Source organism: Lithobates pipiens, unplaced genomic scaffold, assembly GCF_037356315.1.
Source record: "Lithobates pipiens isolate NorthernLeopardFrog02 unplaced genomic scaffold, aLitPip1_a1.2 Scaffold_24, whole genome shotgun sequence".
NCBI classification, from domain to species: Eukaryota; Metazoa; Chordata; class Amphibia; order Anura; family Ranidae; genus Lithobates; species Lithobates pipiens.
This window is the reverse complement of record NW_027507786.1, coordinates 20,142,950-20,161,582: the sequence shown is the minus strand read 5'-3', so window position 1 is coordinate 20,161,582 and position 18,633 is coordinate 20,142,950. Positions and strand designations below refer to the sequence as shown.

At 51.9% G+C, this 18,633-nt stretch overlaps 1 protein-coding gene across 1 annotated transcript in view; it reads right to left on the bottom strand.

Moving 5' to 3' along the window:
• Nucleotides 1-1,127, bottom strand: part of LMO1 (LIM domain only 1) — a 222,843-nt gene extending 221,716 nt beyond the window's left edge. Inside the window, exon 1 of the mRNA XM_077453669.1 lies at nucleotides 543-1,127. Coding sequence (XP_077309795.1) covers nucleotides 543-564 — 22 coding nt within the window. The 5' untranslated portion in view covers nucleotides 565-1,127. The remainder of the gene's footprint in view (nucleotides 1-542) is intronic.
• Nucleotides 1,128-18,633: the final 17,506 nt, after the last annotated feature.

Below are 18,633 nucleotides of genomic sequence, written 5' to 3'. Positions count from 1 at the left end.
GGACAAAGTTGTTTCTTCCTGCTACATCCAAAGCAGGAATACAATGTATCAAACCCTCCAAACTTGCCCCTCGTTAGTGTCCCTCCGAGACGATATTCCCTCCTCCCCCACCCCCCTCCTCCGCTAACACAATCTACAGATGACCGAAACTTGAATCCTGGCGGCGACGTCCTTTCACGTGCTTCTCATTTGAAAAGTAAAATTTGTTTTGCCATAGCCTCGTGATTTACTACTTTACCCAATTTATTAAGAGGAGATTTTGCAGAGAGATTGAGGATGATCATGAAAAATTGCTTGGATGGGAGGGGGGAAGGGAATTGGTTTGTGATGATGGAATTCTGCAAAAAAAAATAAAATATATATATATGTTATGAACGTCAATTGTCATCGGCTGCGGTGGAGAAGCGACTCGATTGTGTTTACTTTCTCAAAGGAGCAAGCGACAGAAGCCTCTACAAAGCGCTAATCTGGATGTCAGCGGCGTGCGGGGAGAGAGACGAGTCGCGGATAAACGAGGGAAGTCAATAAAATCAGCCACTCACCTTCCTCTTTATCCAGCACCATCCTCCCAGAGGCTGCGGGGAGCCCGCTCTCGGACGCCTCCGTCTCCAGAAGGCTCCGCGTGTCCTTCCAGGCAGATGAGACACGTCTACGATGCCAGCCAGCCAGCAACAACGGCACGACGGCGTGACTCCCGGAGAGCCCAGATCACATTCAGGAGCGCCCCGGCGGGGAGAACGTGAAGACTCTCTCGCCTCCTTCCTCCGACACCTTGAAGAATGGCATAAACTAAGGCTGATGCTTTACCGACGGAGCTATCCGGTAACAGATGTTGGAGAGGGGGGGGACTCCAGACGGCCGGCGTTCCCGGTGTGTGGAATAAGATCTTCCTTGATGGAACGGTAGGCGATTAACTCCCAGCCGGTTCTCGGGTCTTCAGACGGTTTCTGAAACCGAGGAGAAGAGGAAGAATATTCCGTGTGTGGGAAGGAGACGTCTTCGCTGCTTTTCTCCTCCAATTTATGTGCTGTGTGCTTTCCTGCCGCTGCCAAAGAACTGCACTCATTTCCCAGAGTCCCTAAGATCTCCCTTGTTAATTAAATCAATTCATTACGGTGAGATCTGATTAGCAGCCTCCCCTCCCCCCCCCCCTCTTTGAATCAATTATTCAATACACAAACATAATTGGCTGTGCAAGGGGTGTCTAAGTATTAGCTTATTTAACTCCAAGGACACTAATTACCCCTAGGGCACCAGAAGTTTTCTCATTAATTTTAACAAAACACAAAAGCTCAGCCGTGTGTGTGTGTGTGTGTGTGTGTGTGTGTGTGTGTGTGTGTGTGTGTGTGTGTGCGGCAGAGAGGGAGGGGACAGGGATGACACCGTCTCATCGTCCAGTCCGAGCTGCCGCTGCTCATCGGAGGGGACCCACGCAGGGAAAACGCTTCCATATATATATTTCTGATTGGGTCCAGGTGTGCGCTGCCTGTTACTGATCCAGGAGATGAGCGATCCGCAGCCTCCGGCAGATCGTTGCGGGTCCCTGACAAATCTCTGCCTCCGCGAAGGAGAAGGAGAAGCTCAGAATTGATGCTTTAGGATCATTCCACCCAAAATGCACATTTCAGTGTTTGGTGGATGATGCAGAATAAAATCAAGTTGTCTCTCTCATGGACTCTATTGGTGAGTTCCTGGATCTGTACACCCGCTGTGCCCATTATGAGGGGTTCCCACCATCCCTGTGCCGAGTTCCCGGGTCTGTACACCCGTTGTGCCCATCAGGAGGGGTTCCCACCATCCCTGTGCTGAGTTCCCCGGTCTGTACACCCGCTGTGCCCATTATGAGGGGTTCCCACCATCCCTGTGCTGAGTTCCCGGGTCTGTACACCCACTGTGCCCATTATGAGGGGTTCCCGCCATCCCTGTGCCGAGTTCCCGGGTCTGTACACCCGATGTGCCCATCATGAGGGATTCCCACCATCCCTGTGCCGAGTTCCCGGGTCTGTACACCCGCTGTGCCCATTATGAGGGGTTTCCGCCATTCCTGTGCTGAGTTCCCGGGTCTGTACACCCGCTGTGCCCATTATGAGGAGTTTCCGCCATCCCTGTGCTGAGTTCCCGGGTCTGTACACCCGCTGTGCCCATTATGAGGGGTTCTCACCATCCCTGTGCTGAGTTCCCGGGTCTGTACACCCGCTGTGCCCATTATGAGGGGTTCCCACCATCCCTGTGCTGAGTTCCCGGGTCTGTACACCCGCTGTGCCCATTATGAGGGGTTCCCACCATCCCTGTGCTGAGTTCCCGGGTCTGTACACCCGCTGTGCCCATTATGAGGGGTTCCCACCATCCCTGTGCTGAGTTCCCGGGTCTGTACACCCGCTGTGCCCATTATGAGGGGTTCCCACCATCCCTGTGCTGAGTTCCCGGGTCTGTACACCCGCTGTGCCCATTATGAGGGGTTCCCACCATCCCTGTGCTGAGTTCCCGGGTCTGTAGACCCGCTGTGCCCATGAGGGGTTTCCACCATCCCTGTGCCTAACTCCCGAGTCTGTACACTAGGTTATTTAAATTATTCTTGGGGAACCACTAGAAGGTGTATGGCCAGTGATGCATGCTGGGGGAGGGTATAAATATTTGAGCTTCAGGGAGCTCTTACCCCCTAGGTTTTGTCCTGGGGAGGATGTGTGCTGTATATCTAAACCTCTCAGGCTTGCTGCCTAGATAGGAGTACCACTAAGGGGCAGGCCAGGGTCCAAAGGCCTGACATTCGATGCCGCCCTTCTAGAAAGTGACTCCAGGTGGAGGGGGAGCCCAAGGATGACCTGATGAGGAGCATTCTGAAAATAAAACTTTGCTGTTGATGAGTCCTGGAGGTCTGAGGACAAGCTGCTACCAGCAGACCCCACAGAACTACTCACCTCACAATCAAATACTGTCCATCTCGGCTTAAAGGCTCATCATCAAATATCGCCGATCTTGGCATAAAAGCTCACCGCCGGTCTGTGTTCTTTTTCATGAAAGAAACGCTCGGCTGCCCTATGATCCCCAACCCCAAAAGTTTTGTCCTTTGTGGTGGCCCAGTTTTCACTTTTGTCCAAAAACGCTCAATAAAGGGGCTAAAGGTGACCAAGATTTTCTATCTGGAATCTGAGGACACTCTACTGACCACACCCACTTCTAATCACTTGCCGACTGCACTATGGCCAAATGACGGCTACAGCGCAGTTCTCCGGGCGTGCATGGGGTGTGCTCTGTGATCGCTGTGTCCTTCAGATCGAGGTAAAAGGCCAATCACATCGGCATATCCTTTGCTCAGCGCTGTCACTGGGGAAACGAAAGCCGATGACTGGCGATCCTGTGACAGGGGACATCTACACTGATTATCAGAGCACTTATCAGTGTAGCCCCATGAGTGGCAATCAGTGCAGAGCATTACCACCCATCAGTGCCCATCAGTTCAGCCTCATTAGTGCCCATCAGTACAGCCCATCAGTGCTCATCAGTGCCCATAAGTTCAGCCTCATCAGTGCCCATCAGTGCCCATTAGTGCAGCCCATCAGTTCAGCCTTATCAGTGCCCATCAGTGCAGCCCATCAGTGCCCATCAATTCAGCCTCATCAGTGCCCATCAGTGCAGCCCATCAGTGTCCATCAATTCAGCCTCATCAGTGCCCATCAGTGCAGCCCATCAGTGCTCATCAGTGCAGCCCCATCACTGCCCATCAGTTCAGCCTCATCAGGTGCAGCTCAATGCCCATCAGTGCAGCCTCATCTGCACACGAGTAAAAATTTTATAGACAGAAACTAAGAAAAAGGTTTTTGCTTTTTTTTTTTTTTTTTTTTCTAAATTTTCGATATTTTTTTGTTTAACAAAAAAATAAATAAATTCAATTAAATTAAAAATATAAATTAAATTAAATAAATGATTAAATACCACCACAAGAAAGCTCTATTTGTGTGAATAAAATATATAAAAATGTCATATGGGTACAGTGTTATATGACCGTGCAATTGCCATTCAAAGTGTGACAGAGATGAAAGCTGAAAATTGGCCTGGGCAGGAAGGGGGTAATAGTGCCCGGTAGGCAAGTAGCAAATCACATTCCAAAAAAAATGTAAATAATTATTTAAATATGAGTGGTATTTTTTTAACAGTATAAGCAATATGTGAGTGTCAGTGTGAGGCTCTACATCTGGAATGAAGCCACTACCACTTTAAGTGAGTGAGTAGAATTTTATATGTTTCTCTTTCTATAGTCATCTGTTTATTGGGCTCCTAGCAGCATGGGCGACATTCAAGCCATACATATGAAGTCTCAGTGGTTCCTGGAAACATCTAAGCCATGCATATGGAGTCTTGGTGGTTCCAGAAGACATCCAAGCCATGCATATGGAGTCTTGGTGGTTCCAGAAGACATCCAAGCCATGCATATGGAGTCTTGGTGGCTCCAGAAGACATCTAAGCCATGCATATGAAGTTTTGGTGGTTCCAGAAGACATCCAAGCCATGCATATGGAGTCTTGGTGGCTCCAGAAGACATCTAAGCCATGCATATGAAGTCTTGGTGGCTCCAGAAGACATCTAAGCCATGCATATGGAGTCTTGGTGGCTCCAGAAGACATCTAAGCCATGCATATGAAGTCTTGGTGGCTCCAGAAGACATCTAAGCCATGCATATGGAGTCTTGGTGGTTCCAGAAGACATCTAAGCCGTGCATATGAAGTTTTGGTGGTTCCAGAAGACATCCAAGCCATGCATATGAAATCTTGGTGGCTCCAGAAGACATCTAAGCCATGCATATGGAGTCTTGGTGGCTCCAGAAGACATCTAAGCCATGCATATGAAGTCTTGGTGGCTCCAGAAGACATCTAAGCCATGCATATGAAGTCTTGGTGGCTCCAGAAGACATCTAAGTCATGCATATGAAGTCTTGGTGGCTCCAGAAGACATCCAAGCCATGCATATGAAGTCTTGGTGGCTCCAGAAGACATCTAAGCCATGCATATGAAGTCTTGGTGGCTCCAGAAGACATCTAAGCCATGCATATGAAGTCTTGGTGGCTCCAGAAGACATCTAAGCCATGCATATGAAGTCTTGGTGGCTCCAGAAGACATCTAAGCCATGCATATGAAGTCTTGGTGGCTCCAGAAGACATCTAAGTCATGCATATGAAGTCTTGGTGGCTCCAGAAGACATCCAAGCCATGCATATGAAGTCTTGGTGGCTCCAGAAGACATCTAAGCCATGCATATGAAGTCTTGGTGGCTCCAGAAGACATCTAAGCCATGCATATGAAGTCTTGGTGGCTCCAGAAGACATCTAAGCCATGCATATGAAGTCTTGGTGGCTCCAGAAGACATCTAAGCCATGCATATGAAGTCTTGGTGGTTCCAGAAGACATCTAAGCCATGCATATGAAGTTTTGGTGGTTCCAAAAGACATCTAAGCCATGCATATGAAGTTTTGGTGGTTCCAAAAGACATCTAAGCCATGCATATGGAGTCTTGGTGGTTCCTGAAGTGAAGACATCTAAGCCATGCATATGAAGTCTTGGTGGCTCCAGAAGACACTCGTATGCCATCAACTACAGGCTAAATCCACCTGGAGACCTGAAGATATTTTCAACCTTTTCCCTGCCAGAGTCGTTTTTGCATTTTTTTTTTTTTGCACAAATAATAAAAAATTTAGGCCTGAAGATTACACAAAGCCCCCAAGCATTAAATATTTTTTGAAAGCAGACACCCTGGAGAATAAAATAGTGGTAGTTCCAATTTTTATGTCACACGATATTACCGCAGAGGAAAAGATTACACACTAAAGTGAATTTTAAGGCACACAAACGCAAATCAATTACTCAAATTTTTGGTAAAATATAAAAGACGAGGTTGCATTTAGTAAATAGATACCCAGCATGCCTTAAATTTGTGTGTGCCCGTGAAACGGAAACAAACTTCAGTACCCAATATTTTCTTTAGACGACGCTTCAAAAGCCCCCTATCAGTCACCAGGTTAGTGTTATGGAGAACATATCCTTCTAATACCTTGTTACGCAGGTCTTTTGACAGTTCTTTTCCGCTCCCTATGGCTCAGTATCGAGTTTGCTCAGCACATACATGTGAGAGATTACAAACTCATTGACTATTTACACACAGACACTAATTGCAATTGAAAAAGCCACAGATGGGGAATGAGCCTTTAATTGCCGTCGTAACCCATGTGTGTCTGTACCAAGGCCAAACATTCCAAGGGGGGAATCTTTCATCAGGGATGTATTTTTTCTCCATGATTCGGGAGGGTGCCTCAAGACTCTACATGGTTTTGGACAGCACCTCAAGATTCTCCATGGTGCTGGAGGGCGCCTCAAGGCTCTCTGTGGGTTCTGGAGTGCGCCTCAAGGCTCTCCGCAGTTCTGGAGGGCGCCTCAAGGCTCTCCATGGTTCTGGAGGGCGCCTCAAGGCTCTCCATGGTTCTGGAGGGCGCCTCAAGGCTCTCCATGGTTGCGGAGGGCGCCTCAAGGCTCTCCATGGTTCCAAAGGGCGCCTCAAGGTTCTCCATAGTTCTGGGGGGCACCTCAAGACTGTCCTTGAGTTGGCCCTTTGCAGCTATAACATCTTCACCTCTTCTGGGAAGGCCGTCCACAAAGTTTAGGAGGGTGTCTATGGGAAGGTTTGATCATTCTTCCAGAAGGGGTTGGGTTTGGCCCCTTAGTTCCAGTGAAGGGAACTCTTAAGGAGTCAGCATACCAAGACATTTTGGACAATTTCCAAGCCCAACCCCTCAAAAACAACCCCACACCATAATCCCCCCCCCCCTCCAAATGATTTGGACCAGTGCACAGAGCAAGGTCCCGAGTCCTGACCTCAACCTGATAGCACGCCTTTGGGATGAATTAGAGCAAAGACTCTTTATGGAGCTTGCTTTGTGTACAGGTACAAATCATTTTTCAGGGGTTGGTCTTGGCCCCATAGGTCCAGTGAAGGGAACTCTCAAGGCGTCAGCATACCAAGACATTTTGGACAATTTCATGTTTCCAACTTGGTGAGAACTGTTTGGGGGACGGCCCTTTCCTGTTCCAACATGACTGCCCACCAGTGCACAAAGCAAGGTCCATAAAGACATGGATGAGCGAGTTTGCGGTGGAGGAACTTGACTGACCTGCACAGAGTCCTGACCTCAACCCCACAGAACACCGCTGGGATGAATTAGGAGGGAGACTGCGAGCCAGGCCTTCTCCTCCAACATCAGTGCCGGACCCCACAAATGCTCTTCTGGAAGAAGGGTCAAACATTCCCATAGACACCCTCCTAAACCTTGTGGACGGCCTTCCCAGAAGAGCTGGATCTGTTATAGCTGCAAAGGGTGGGCCAACTCAATATTGAACCCTCCGGACTAAGACTGGGATGTCATTAAAGTGCATATGTGTGTAAAGGCAGGTGTCCCAATACTTTTGGTAATATAGTGTATTTGATAAGTGGTTTTCAGTAGTACTTTTCTGCTCTGGGCTCCCGGGAGTGTTTGATAGTCTGCTGCAGGGCTATCTTTAATATTGATTGGACCCTGGGCAAAAAAATTTCTTGGGGCCCCCCCCCCCATGCAATTTCACTCTCCGCCTGCTCTGAGACATACAATAAATAGCAGCTAGACTTAAAATCAGTTTACTGTATCAGATAAGGCAGAAATTGTGATTGGTTGTCAGCAGTTACAGCATATCATTACTGCTTGATGACTGGTTGCTAGAGGTTACAGCAAACATTAAATGCACTGATTAGTTGCTAGAGGTTACAGCACATCATCTCCTCCCTGCAGGGGAGCATGATATACATTTGAATGCTGCCTTTATTTATATATCAATGCCTCTGGGCGCAGCTGTTTACTTAGTAATGCTGCCGCTATTTACATATGAATGCCGGTTGTTTACATGTAAACACAGGGTCTGCAGGTGAGTCATCTGCACACAACAATAGGGCAGAGCTGGGCAGCATTAGTACCATCACTTCACACTGAGATATCAGGACACAGCACAGGAATAAATCTTCAAGAAACAAGGGAATTTAAACTGGGATAGTTGGCAAGTATGAGGCAACTGCCTTGGGCCCCACAACAATGACAGGGCCCAGGGCAGCTGCCCCTTTTGCCCTGCCTTAAAGACGGCCCTGGTCTGCTGTAATCCACGTTTTAGATGTTTGGGGTTAGAGGGCTGTCCGGCATTTTGGTTCATTTTCTCTATTCTGAATGTTAACAACATGGCTCCCCCAATTAGGGAAATTACATTGTTAGTCTGGTTGAAAAAAGACACAAGTCCATCTAGTTCAACCAATGAAATGATGTAGCATGTATAGCGCGCCTTGCTGAAATGTGGGTGGGACTAACAAGCCCCCTTGTGATAGGTTTAGGCAGGTGACAGGTACTCTTTATGGAGACATCCGAGGTCTATTAGAGCAAAATGATGTTCAGAAGGCAGGCTGTGCGATTCCATCTTCTGAGCCGCCACACCATCAGGGGCGCCATTAAATATTTCCACATCGAAGCCCGATGTGCTCCTTGGAAATGGACTTCACCTCCAAGGAATAAAAGCTACAGAATGGCGATAATTTACACCGATTCCCTTCCCAAGTATGGCGTCTCCCAACTGCGGGAGATTGAGGAATGACGCGGGACTGCGGGAGATCGGGGGAATGACGCTGGACTGCAGGAGATCGGGGGGAATGACGCAGGACTGCGGGAGATCGGGGGGAATGACGCGGGACTGCGGGAGATCGGGGGAATGACGCAGGACTGCGGGAGATCGGGGGAATGACGCGGGATTGCGGGAATCGGGGGAATGACGCGGGATTGCGGGAGATCGGGGGAATGACACGAGACTGCGGAAAATCGGGGAATGACGCGGGAGATCGGGGGAATGATGCGGGACTTCGGGAGATCGGGGGAATGATGCGGGACTGCGGGAGATCGGGGGAATGATGCGGGACTGTGGGAGATCGGGGAATGACACGAGACTGCGGAAAATCGGGGAATGACGCGGGAGATCGGGGGAATGATGCGGGACTTCGGGAGATCGGGGGAATGATGCGGGACTGCGGGAGATCGGGGGAATGGCGCGGGACTGCGGGAGATCGGGGGAATGACGCGGAACTGCGGGAGATCGGTGGAATGACGCGGGACTGCGGGAGATCGGGGGAATGACGCAGGACTGCGGGAGATCGGGGGAATGACGCGGGACTGCGGGAGATCGGGGGAATGACGCAGGACTGCGGGAGATGGGGGGAATGAAGCGGGACTGTGGGAGATCGGTGGAATGACGCGGACTGCGGGAGATCGGGGAATGACGCGGGACTGTGGGAGATCGGGGGAATGACGCGGGACTGCGGCAGATCGGGGAATGACGCGGGACTGTGGGAGATCGGGGGAATGACGCGGGACTGTGGGAGATCGGGGAATGACGCGGGAGATCGGGGGAATTATGCGGGAGATCGGGGGAATGATGCGGGACTGCGGGATATCGGGGGAATGATGTGGGACTGCGGGAGATCGGGGGAATGACGCGGGACTGCGGGAGATCGGGGAATGACGCGGGACTGTGGGAGATCGGGGGGAATGGCGCTGGACTGCAGGAGATCGGGGAATGACGCGGGGCTGCAGGAGATCGGGGGAATGACGCGGGATATCGGGGGAATGAAGCGGGACTGCGGGAGATCGGGGAATGACGCGGGACTGCGGGAGATCGGGGAATGACGCGGGACTGTGGGAGATCAGGGGAATGGCGCTGGACTGCGGGAGATCGGGGAATGACGCAGGACTGCGGGAGATCGGGGGAATGGCGCTGGACTGCGGGAGATTGGGGAATGACGCGGGACTGCGGGAGATCGGGGGAATCGCGCTGGACTGCGGGAGATGGGGGGAATGACGCAGGACTGCGGGAGATGGGGGAATGGCGCTGGACTGCGGGAGATCGGGGAAATGGCGCTGGATGGCGGGAGATGGGGGGAATGACGTGGGACTGTGGGAGATCGGGGGAATGACGCGGGACTGCGGGAGATCGGGGGAATGGCACTGGACTGCGGGAGATCGGGGGAATGACGCGGGACTGCGGGAGATCGGGGGAATGACGCGGGACTGCGGGAGATCGGGGGAATGACGTGGGACTGCGGGAGATCGGGGGAATGACGCGTGACTGCGGGAGATCGGGGGAATGACGCAGGACTGCAGGACATCGGTGCCGCCTCATTGGGGACTTCAAATTGCCGTTTGTTAATCTCACCGGCTTTTGGCTAAATCGAAGTTTTCCTCAGAACTGCATTTCTTTGGAGTTTTTTTTCCGCGTCTATTATTTTTACTTTTTTTTATTTTCGCCTCCTTTTTCTTTCCTTTTCTTTCCGTGAACGGATTATTTCAGATTTTTTTGAAATCTCGCCTTTGTTTTACGTTTGTGAATTTGGCATCCGAAGTCCTTCTTCTTAATCCGGCGCTCTGGATTTGCCACACGGGCTCTGGCAGCGGAGAAGTTCCCCCTTTTGGCGATTCCGCGTATTATCTTCAAAGTGCACCTTGCCTGCGACATGAATGGGAGGCAGCAGCTGGCGGCGGCATTGCCAAGCCGACTGAAGACACGTGCGCCGATTCCTTGGCATCCTCACTGCAGCACACGAATCCCAACATATTGCATGAAAGAGCCGGAGGAGACCGTTTAGAACGATTGTTGCAATTTTCCCTTTTTATAATATATGTAGCGGCCATGAAAATTCCTCTATGTCACCTATATTCATTATACTACATAATCATAGTGATGTCATAGTGATGTCATGTTTACAGCTGCATTACAGGTCAACAGAATATCCTGAATTGACTTAAATTGTGAGTCTACAGGCAATAAAAGCATTTCCTCAGTCTCCCCTCCCCCAGTGATCGGACTGTACATTGTAACTTTGTAGAAGGAGGAAGAGGCAGGGTTTTCTCTGTCTCCCCTCTTCCATTGATCAGACTTTACATTGTAACTTGTTAAAAAAAAAAGGGGGGGGCATTTTTCTCTCTTCCTAAATTAAAAAAATTGACTTATTGTAATGTGGTAAGGTAGAAGATCAGATCAGAAGCACGCCCACACAGGGCCCTCTCAGCACCAGTGGCAGCTGGTGGTGCTCCATTTTTGGGGGGTGACTAACCACTCGCCACCAACCCAAACAGTCAGTCCATTTGTTAACACCCTCTCCCCCCCAGTCAGGCCAAAACCATACACTTACCCAATGCATGTAGATCAGGGGGGTGGCACCACGGATCAGGGAGGGTGGTGCCACGGATCAGGGAGGGTGGTGCCATGGATCAGGGAGGGTGGTGCTACGGATCAGGGAGGGTGGCGCTATGGATCAGGGAGGGTGGTGCCACGGATCAGGGAGGGTGGCGCTACGGATCAGGGAGGGTGGAGGCACGGATCAGGGAGGGTGGTGCCACGGATCAGGGAGGGTGGCGCCACGGATCAGGGAGGATGGCCCTACGGATCAGGGAGGGTGGGGGCACGGATCAGGGAGGGTGGCGCCACGAATCAGGGAGGGTGGCGCCACGGATCAGGGAGGATGGTGCCACGGATCAGGGAGGGTGGCGCTATGGATCAGGGAGTGTGGTGCCACGGATCAGGGAGGGTGGCGCTACGGATCAGGGAGGGTGGCGCCACGGATCAGGGAGGGTGGCGCTACGGATCAGGGAGGGTGGTGCCACGGATCAGTAAGGGTGGCACCACGGATCAGGGAGGGTGGTGCCACGGATCAGGGAGGGTGGTGCCACGGATCAGTGAGGGTGGCGCCACGGATCAGGGAGGGTGGCGCCACGGATCAGGGAGGGTGGTGCCACGGATCAGGGAGGGTGGCGGCACGGATCAGGGAGGGTGGCGCCACGGATCAGGGAGGATGGCCCTACGGATCAGGGAGGGTGGGGGCACGGATCAGGGAGGGTGGCGCCACGGATCAGGGAGGGTGGCGCCACGGATCAGGGAGGATGGTGCCACGGATCAGGGAGGGTGGCGCTATGGATCAGGGAGTGTGGTGCCACGGATCAGGGAGGGTGGCGCTACGGATCAGGGAGGGTGGCGCCACGGATCAGGGAGGGTGGCGCTACGGATCAGGGAGGGTGGTGCCACGGATCAGTAAGGGTGGCGCCACGGATCAGGGAGGGTGGTGCCACGGATCAGGGAGGGTGGTGCCACGGATCAGTGAGGGTGGCGCCACGGATCAGGGAGGGTGGCGCCACGGATCAGGGAGGGTGGTGCCACGGATCAGGGAGGGTGGCGCTACGGATCAGGGAGGGTGGTGGCACGGATCAGGGAGGGTGGCGGCACGGATCAGGGAGGGTGGTGCCACGGATCAGGGAGGGTGGCGCCATGGATCGAGGGGGGGTGGCGCCATGGATCGAGGGGGGGTGGCGCCATGGATCGAGGGGGGCTGCACTGCTTAGCACACAGCTTGCAGAGGGGGCACTTCAGAGGAGGAGTGGAGACCCCAGAAGAGGAGATAAGCAGCCATCTTGTGCAATACCATTACAGAGCAGGTAAGTACTTCATCTTTCTTTTATTTTATGAAAAAAAAAATACCTTTACAATCACTTTAATACAGTTATTTGTGTTACAGGAAGGCATGAAAGAACAATGCAGACTAAGATAGCGAGTATGCAAAATTGTGTATATGGGATATTGTTCTGTTACAAATGCCGGTTTCTGCATTGACCTACCTCCTTAGATCCAGACAATATGGTCACCTGCTGACTTGGCACCATCCACAGGCAGCTTCACTCTTCAGCAGGACACAGGAGGTTGGATCCAATGCAATTTTACTTGAGTTTCTCCCGTCTTTTGAAGAGTAAGAAGACAATGACTTTCTACAGCCTGGTCCCTGTGAATATCTATCACTGACTAGGGGAAGAAATAGGGGAGGGTCTAGAAAGGACTAAACTACCTAGTATTAAACAGGAGGGGAGGGCAGAGGAATATACCAAAATCACATTAGTAAACAAGTTCTAGTGGCCCAATACCACCACTAGATGTCAGCATACTACTGAAAAATTATAACCTAAGGTTCAATACAAAACTTAAAGCGGTATTAAATCCCAAAAGAAAACATTTATTATATTGCAGCTTAGCAATTCTTAGATGTGATGGCTGAATTCATTTTCTTTTTTAGGCTTTCTTTCTTTTAGTTTCACCTGGTGATCCGGCCAGTAAGTCTGTTGTTTTTCAACAGAACAAGCTGTCCTACAATTGTACCAGAGCGGCATTTCCAACCAGGGTGCCCAGGCACTGTGGGGTGCCTTGAGGTTTCTTCAGGGGTGCCTAAAATGTGCCCCAAATTGTACATAAGCCTGAGGGAGGATGAAACCTGCCTTTTACTTATGCAAAGTCTCAGGTTTTCATTGTACACCATTACAACCTTTTAGCTGCCGGCCTCCTAATAACCAATTACATCATCAGTTGATAAGGAGGATGTCAGTTGCCTGCATACCATCCTTGTTTGACCCTTCCCTGGCCCTCTCCATCAGCTTTAAGGTCTCATTAGCTGAGTGATGGAGAAAAACTGGAGGGAGAAGAGAAACATTGGAATACTAGTCCTACGCGTTGGGTGTCCTACGTGTGTGGATGTTGCTGCATTATGTAAAATTATCAGAATAGTTTTTAAATTTTAGAATGGGGCGCCTCAAGACTCTCCATGGTTCTGGAGGGCGTCTCAAGGCTCTCCACGGTTCTGGAGGGCGTCTCAAGGCTCTCCACAGTTCTGGAGGGCGCCTCAAGGCTCTCCACGGTTCCGGAGGGCACCTCAAGGCTCTCCACGGTTCCGGAGGGCGCCTCAAGGCTCTCCATGGTTCCGGAGGGCGCCTCAAGGCTCTCCACGGTTCTGGGGGGCACCTCAAGACTGTCCATGGTTTTGGAGGGAGCCTCATGACTGGCCATGGTTTCGGGGGGGGAGCTTCAAGACTCTCCGTGATTCGGGAGGGTGCCTCAAGATTCTCCATGGTTTTGGACAGCACCTCAAGATTCTCCATGGTGCTGGAGGGCGCCTCAAGACTGTCCATTTTGGATGTCCTACTTGTGTGGATGTTGCTGCATTATGTAAAATTATTAGAATAGTTAAATTTTAGAATGGGTCACCTCAAGACTCTCCATGGTTCTGGAGGGCGCCTCAAGGCTCTCTGTGGTTCTGGAGGGCGCCTCAAGGCTTTCCACGGTTCCGGAGGGCGCCTCAAGGCTCTCCACGGTTCCGGAGGGCGCCTCAAGGCTCTCCACGGTTCCGGAGGGCGCCTCAAGGCTCTCCACGGTTCCGGAGAGCGCCTCAAGGCTCTCCAAGGTTCCGGAGGGCGCCTCAAGGCTCTCCACGGTTCCGGAGGGCGCCTCAAGGCTCTCCACGGTTCCGGAGGGCGCCTCAAGGCTCTCCACGGTTCCGGAGGGCGCCTCAAGGCTTTCCACGGTTCCGGAGGGCGCCTCAAGGCTCTCCACGGTTCCGGAGGGCGCCTCAAGGCTCTCCATGGTTTTGGAGGGTGCCTCAAGACTCTCCATGGTTTTGGAGGGTGCCTCAAGACTCTCCATGGTTTTGGAGAGCACCTCAAGATTCTCCATGGTGCTGGAGGGCGCCTCAAAAATGTCCATTTTGGAGGGCACCTTGACTGAAAAAAGGGTTGAGAAGCACTGAGTTAGAGTGTTGAGACAAACCATTCATCACTGACAGGGGTGCTTGCAATGATCAGCTTTTATTTATTCATGTAAAACCTTTATCCCAAAAACTGTTCCTGTAACTGATTATAAAGTGTGAGTTGGAGTTTGGCTTCAATTTGTTAGTGTATCTAAGTTTGCTAGTCCATCTAAGGCCGCGTACACACGGGGGGACTGTTCGCCCAACTTTGTCCGCTGAACAGTGTTTGGGCGGACAGTCCGCTCGTGTGTGGGCTTTCAGCGAACAGTTTCAGCGGACAGTTTGACGAACAAGGTTTTTCGGAAATTCCGTAAAACTGTCCGCTGAAACCTTGTTTGAGCGAACAGTCCGCCCGTGTGTAGGCTTGTTCGACAAACTAAGTTCCGCGCATGCTCAGAAAGGCTTAACACGCCGAAAGTTATAATGCAGTGTATAGGACGTCGTATTTTTCGTCCCGTCGTACGTGCCGTTCACGTCATCGCGCACGGTTTCAGCAAACTGTTCGTTCGTCGTGTGTGGCCATGTCCGTCCATGCTAATTTTGAGCGGACTGTTTGCCGAAACTGTTTGACGGACAAAGTTGGGCGAACAGTCCCCGCGTGTGTACGCGGCCTAACACTCCCCCTCCCCCAGACTTCTGTTGTCGAAAAGGTACCCCCCGTGCTCCTTCATCCAGAGTGGGGGGTGCTCTAATACAGGAGGTGTGTTACTGGCCAGATCAGCAGATGAAAACAACATTTACTAAGACTGGTGTACACAGAATATGGTGCAGCTGTGCAGAGAAACCAATCAGCTTCCAGCTTCTAAGGCCGGGTTCACACGGGTACGCCTGTCACATGACGTGCCTATGGGAGCCGTCTTAACTCCGTCACAAGTCGGTCCGACTTTGACAATCCTCCCTGCACTACTTTGGTCTGTCTTTGATCCTACTTCAGCCCATTGAATATCACTGAAGTCGGATCGCCGTTTTAACTGACCCGACTTTGGCATGCGACTTGTGCTCTGAGGATCTTGAAGGGGAACTTCACACCAAATGTAAAAAAAAAAAAAACGGCATGGGTTCCACTCCAAGAGCATACCAGGCCCTTCGGTCTGGCATGGATTTTCAGGGGAACCCCCACGCCGAAAAAACAGCGTTGGGTCCCCCCAAAATCCATACCAGACCCTTATCCAAGCACACAGTCCGGTAGGTCCGCAAAGGGGGTGGGGATGTTCTTCCTCCATTCTTGACTCAACGCTCTCTCCAGCTGGGTGCACTGTGTGCCACTACTTATATTGGCATGGGGCGGGGCCACCGAGTGCCGTCACCAAGAGGCTCCACCCCTTATGACATCACCACACCATCATGCTCTGGGCGGTGACCTCATAAGGAGCGTGGCCTCTATGTGACGTCACCGGATGGCCCCACCCCATCTTTTTAGATGTCATAGCGCACGGCGGATTTGGCATTACACCGCGTATCCGAAGAAGAACAGGAGGGAGAAAACAGCACAGAGAGGAGACCCGGCAGAGGCAGAAGACAGCGGACAGAGGGAGGAGAACCGGAGAGGGCTAGAAGACATCAGCAGAGAGCGGAGGAGGACTGGAGAGGGGAGAAGAACCAGCAGAGGCTGAAGACATCAGCGGAGGAGGGAGAAGAGCCAAAGAGGGGAGAAGATGTTAGCGGAGGAGGGAGAAGAGCCAGAGTCGGGAGAAGACGTCAGCGGAGAGGGGAGAAGACGTCAGTGGAGGATGGAGAAGAGCCAGAGAGGGGAGAAGATGTCAGCCGAGGAAGGAGAAGAGCCAGAGAGGGGAGAAGATGTCAGCCGAGGAGGGAGAAGAGCCAGAGAGGGGAGAAGACGTCAGTGGAGGAGTGAGAAGACGTCAGCCGAGGAGGGAGAAGAGCCGGAGAGGGGAGAAGACGTCAGCGGAGGAGGGAGAAGAGCTGGAGAGGGGAGAAGACGTCAGCGGAGGAGGGAGAAGAGCTGGAGAGGGGAGAAGACATCAGCGGAGGAGGGAGAAGAGCTGGAGAGGGGAGAAGACGTCAGCGGAGGAGGGAGAAGAGCTGGAGAGGGGAAAGACGTCAGAGGAGGAGGGAGAAGAGCCAAAGAGGGGAGAAGATGTTAGCGGAGGAGGGAGAAGAGCCAGAGTCGGGAGAAGACGTCAGCGGAGAGGGGAGAAGACGTCAGTGGAGGATGGAGAAGAGCCAGAGAGGGGAGAAGATGTCAGCCGAGGAGGGAGAAGAGCCAGAGAGGGGAGAAGACGTCAGTGGAGGAGTGAGAAGACGTCAGCCGAGGAGGGAGAAGAGCCGGAGAGGGGAGAAGACGTCAGCGGAGGAGGGAGAAGAGCTGGAGAGGGGAGAAGAGCTGGAGAGGGGAGAAGACGTCAGCGGAGGAGGGAGAAGAGCTGGAGAGGGGAGAAGACGTCAGCGGAGGAGGGAGAAGAGCTGGAGAGGGGAGAAGACATCAGCAGAGGAGGGAGAAGAGCTGGAGAGGGGAGAAGACGTCAGCGGAGGAGGGAGAAGAGCTGGAGAGGGGAGAAGACATCAGCGGAGGAGAGAGAAGAGCTGGAGAGGGGAAAGACGTCAGCGGAGGAGGGAGAAGAGCCGGAGAGGAGAGAAGAAATCAGAAGAGTCCCCGGAGCTGCCTAATAAATTACTTTAAAAACCTGTGTAATGCTTTTTTATTTATTGGGTGAATGGAATGGGTAGGAGTACAATGTACCTGCTACTCATTCACATAGAGTGGGGGGCCGGGATCTTGTTAAAGGGGGGTTCCAGATTTCGATAAGCCCCCGCCTAAAGACAAGGTGCTTTGGGGTGGGGCGGCGCAAGGCCCCCCCCGCCCCCAAAGCACCCACCCCCCATGTTGAGAGTATGAAGCTTGGTACAGTTTGGGGGGGGGGAGGGGGGCGCTCACTCTTCCCCACTCCCATTCCTGACCTGCTGTGTGCTCGAATAAGGGTCTGGTATGGATTTTGGGGGGACCCCATGCTGTTTTTTTGATGTGGGGGTTCCCCTTAATATCCATGCCAGACCAATGGGTCTGGCATGGTCTTTGAGGGTTTTTTTTTGTTTTTTTTATTTGGTGTGGGGTTTTCCCTAAAGATTCATACTAGACACAAATTGCCTGGCATTGTCTGGATCAAAGTCGGATCCCTGTTCATTGAAGTCGGTCGGTAGTCGCAGGGCAAAGTCAGATCCACAGTCATACGACTGGCGCGTCGTACCAGTGTGAACCCGGCCTTATTGGCAAATCTTAATTGAACAAGCTGAAGGTAGAAGCTGGTTGGCTGCCATGCACAGCTGCACCAGATTCTGAGTGTTCCAAGTAAATCTCCCCCATAACGTCCCGTCTGCAATAAAGACTTCCCACCAGCCCGTTCACAATCATTAGGACAGTGAATTCTGAGCATGTGCCACACAAGATGGCTGAAGAACCTCAACTCAGAAGAAGACATAGAAAAAGATGTTGGTGTTGCTAATGCCGCGCACACACGAGCGAATTGTCCGGCGTACTTAGTCCGCCGAAACGCATTTCAGCGGACAATCCGATCGTGTGTGGGCTTCAGCTGACTTTTCCAGCGTAAAGTCCGGCGGACTTAGAAAGTATTTTTGCAGTCCAATCTTTCCGCTGGACTTGGGTTTCAGCGGACAATACGTTCGTCAGTATGCTGGTCCGGCGGACTAAGAATGACGCATGCTCAGAAGCAAGAAAAGGAAGCTATTGGCTACTGGCTATTGAACTTCCTTTTTCTAGTCCCGTCGTACGTGCTGTACGTCATCACGCTGGCAAACGCCGGACTTTCTGTGTGTCCGTGTGTGGCCAAGTCCGTTCGGTAGAAAGTCCGCCGGACTATCCGCCGGATTGTTTGCCGGACTAAGTACGCCGGACAATTCGCTCGTGTGTACGCGGCATTAGGGACATTGCATCGCCGGAGGGAAGTATCATTTTTCTGTAAAGCTTTGCATCTTTTGAGATCGGTCAATGTACACT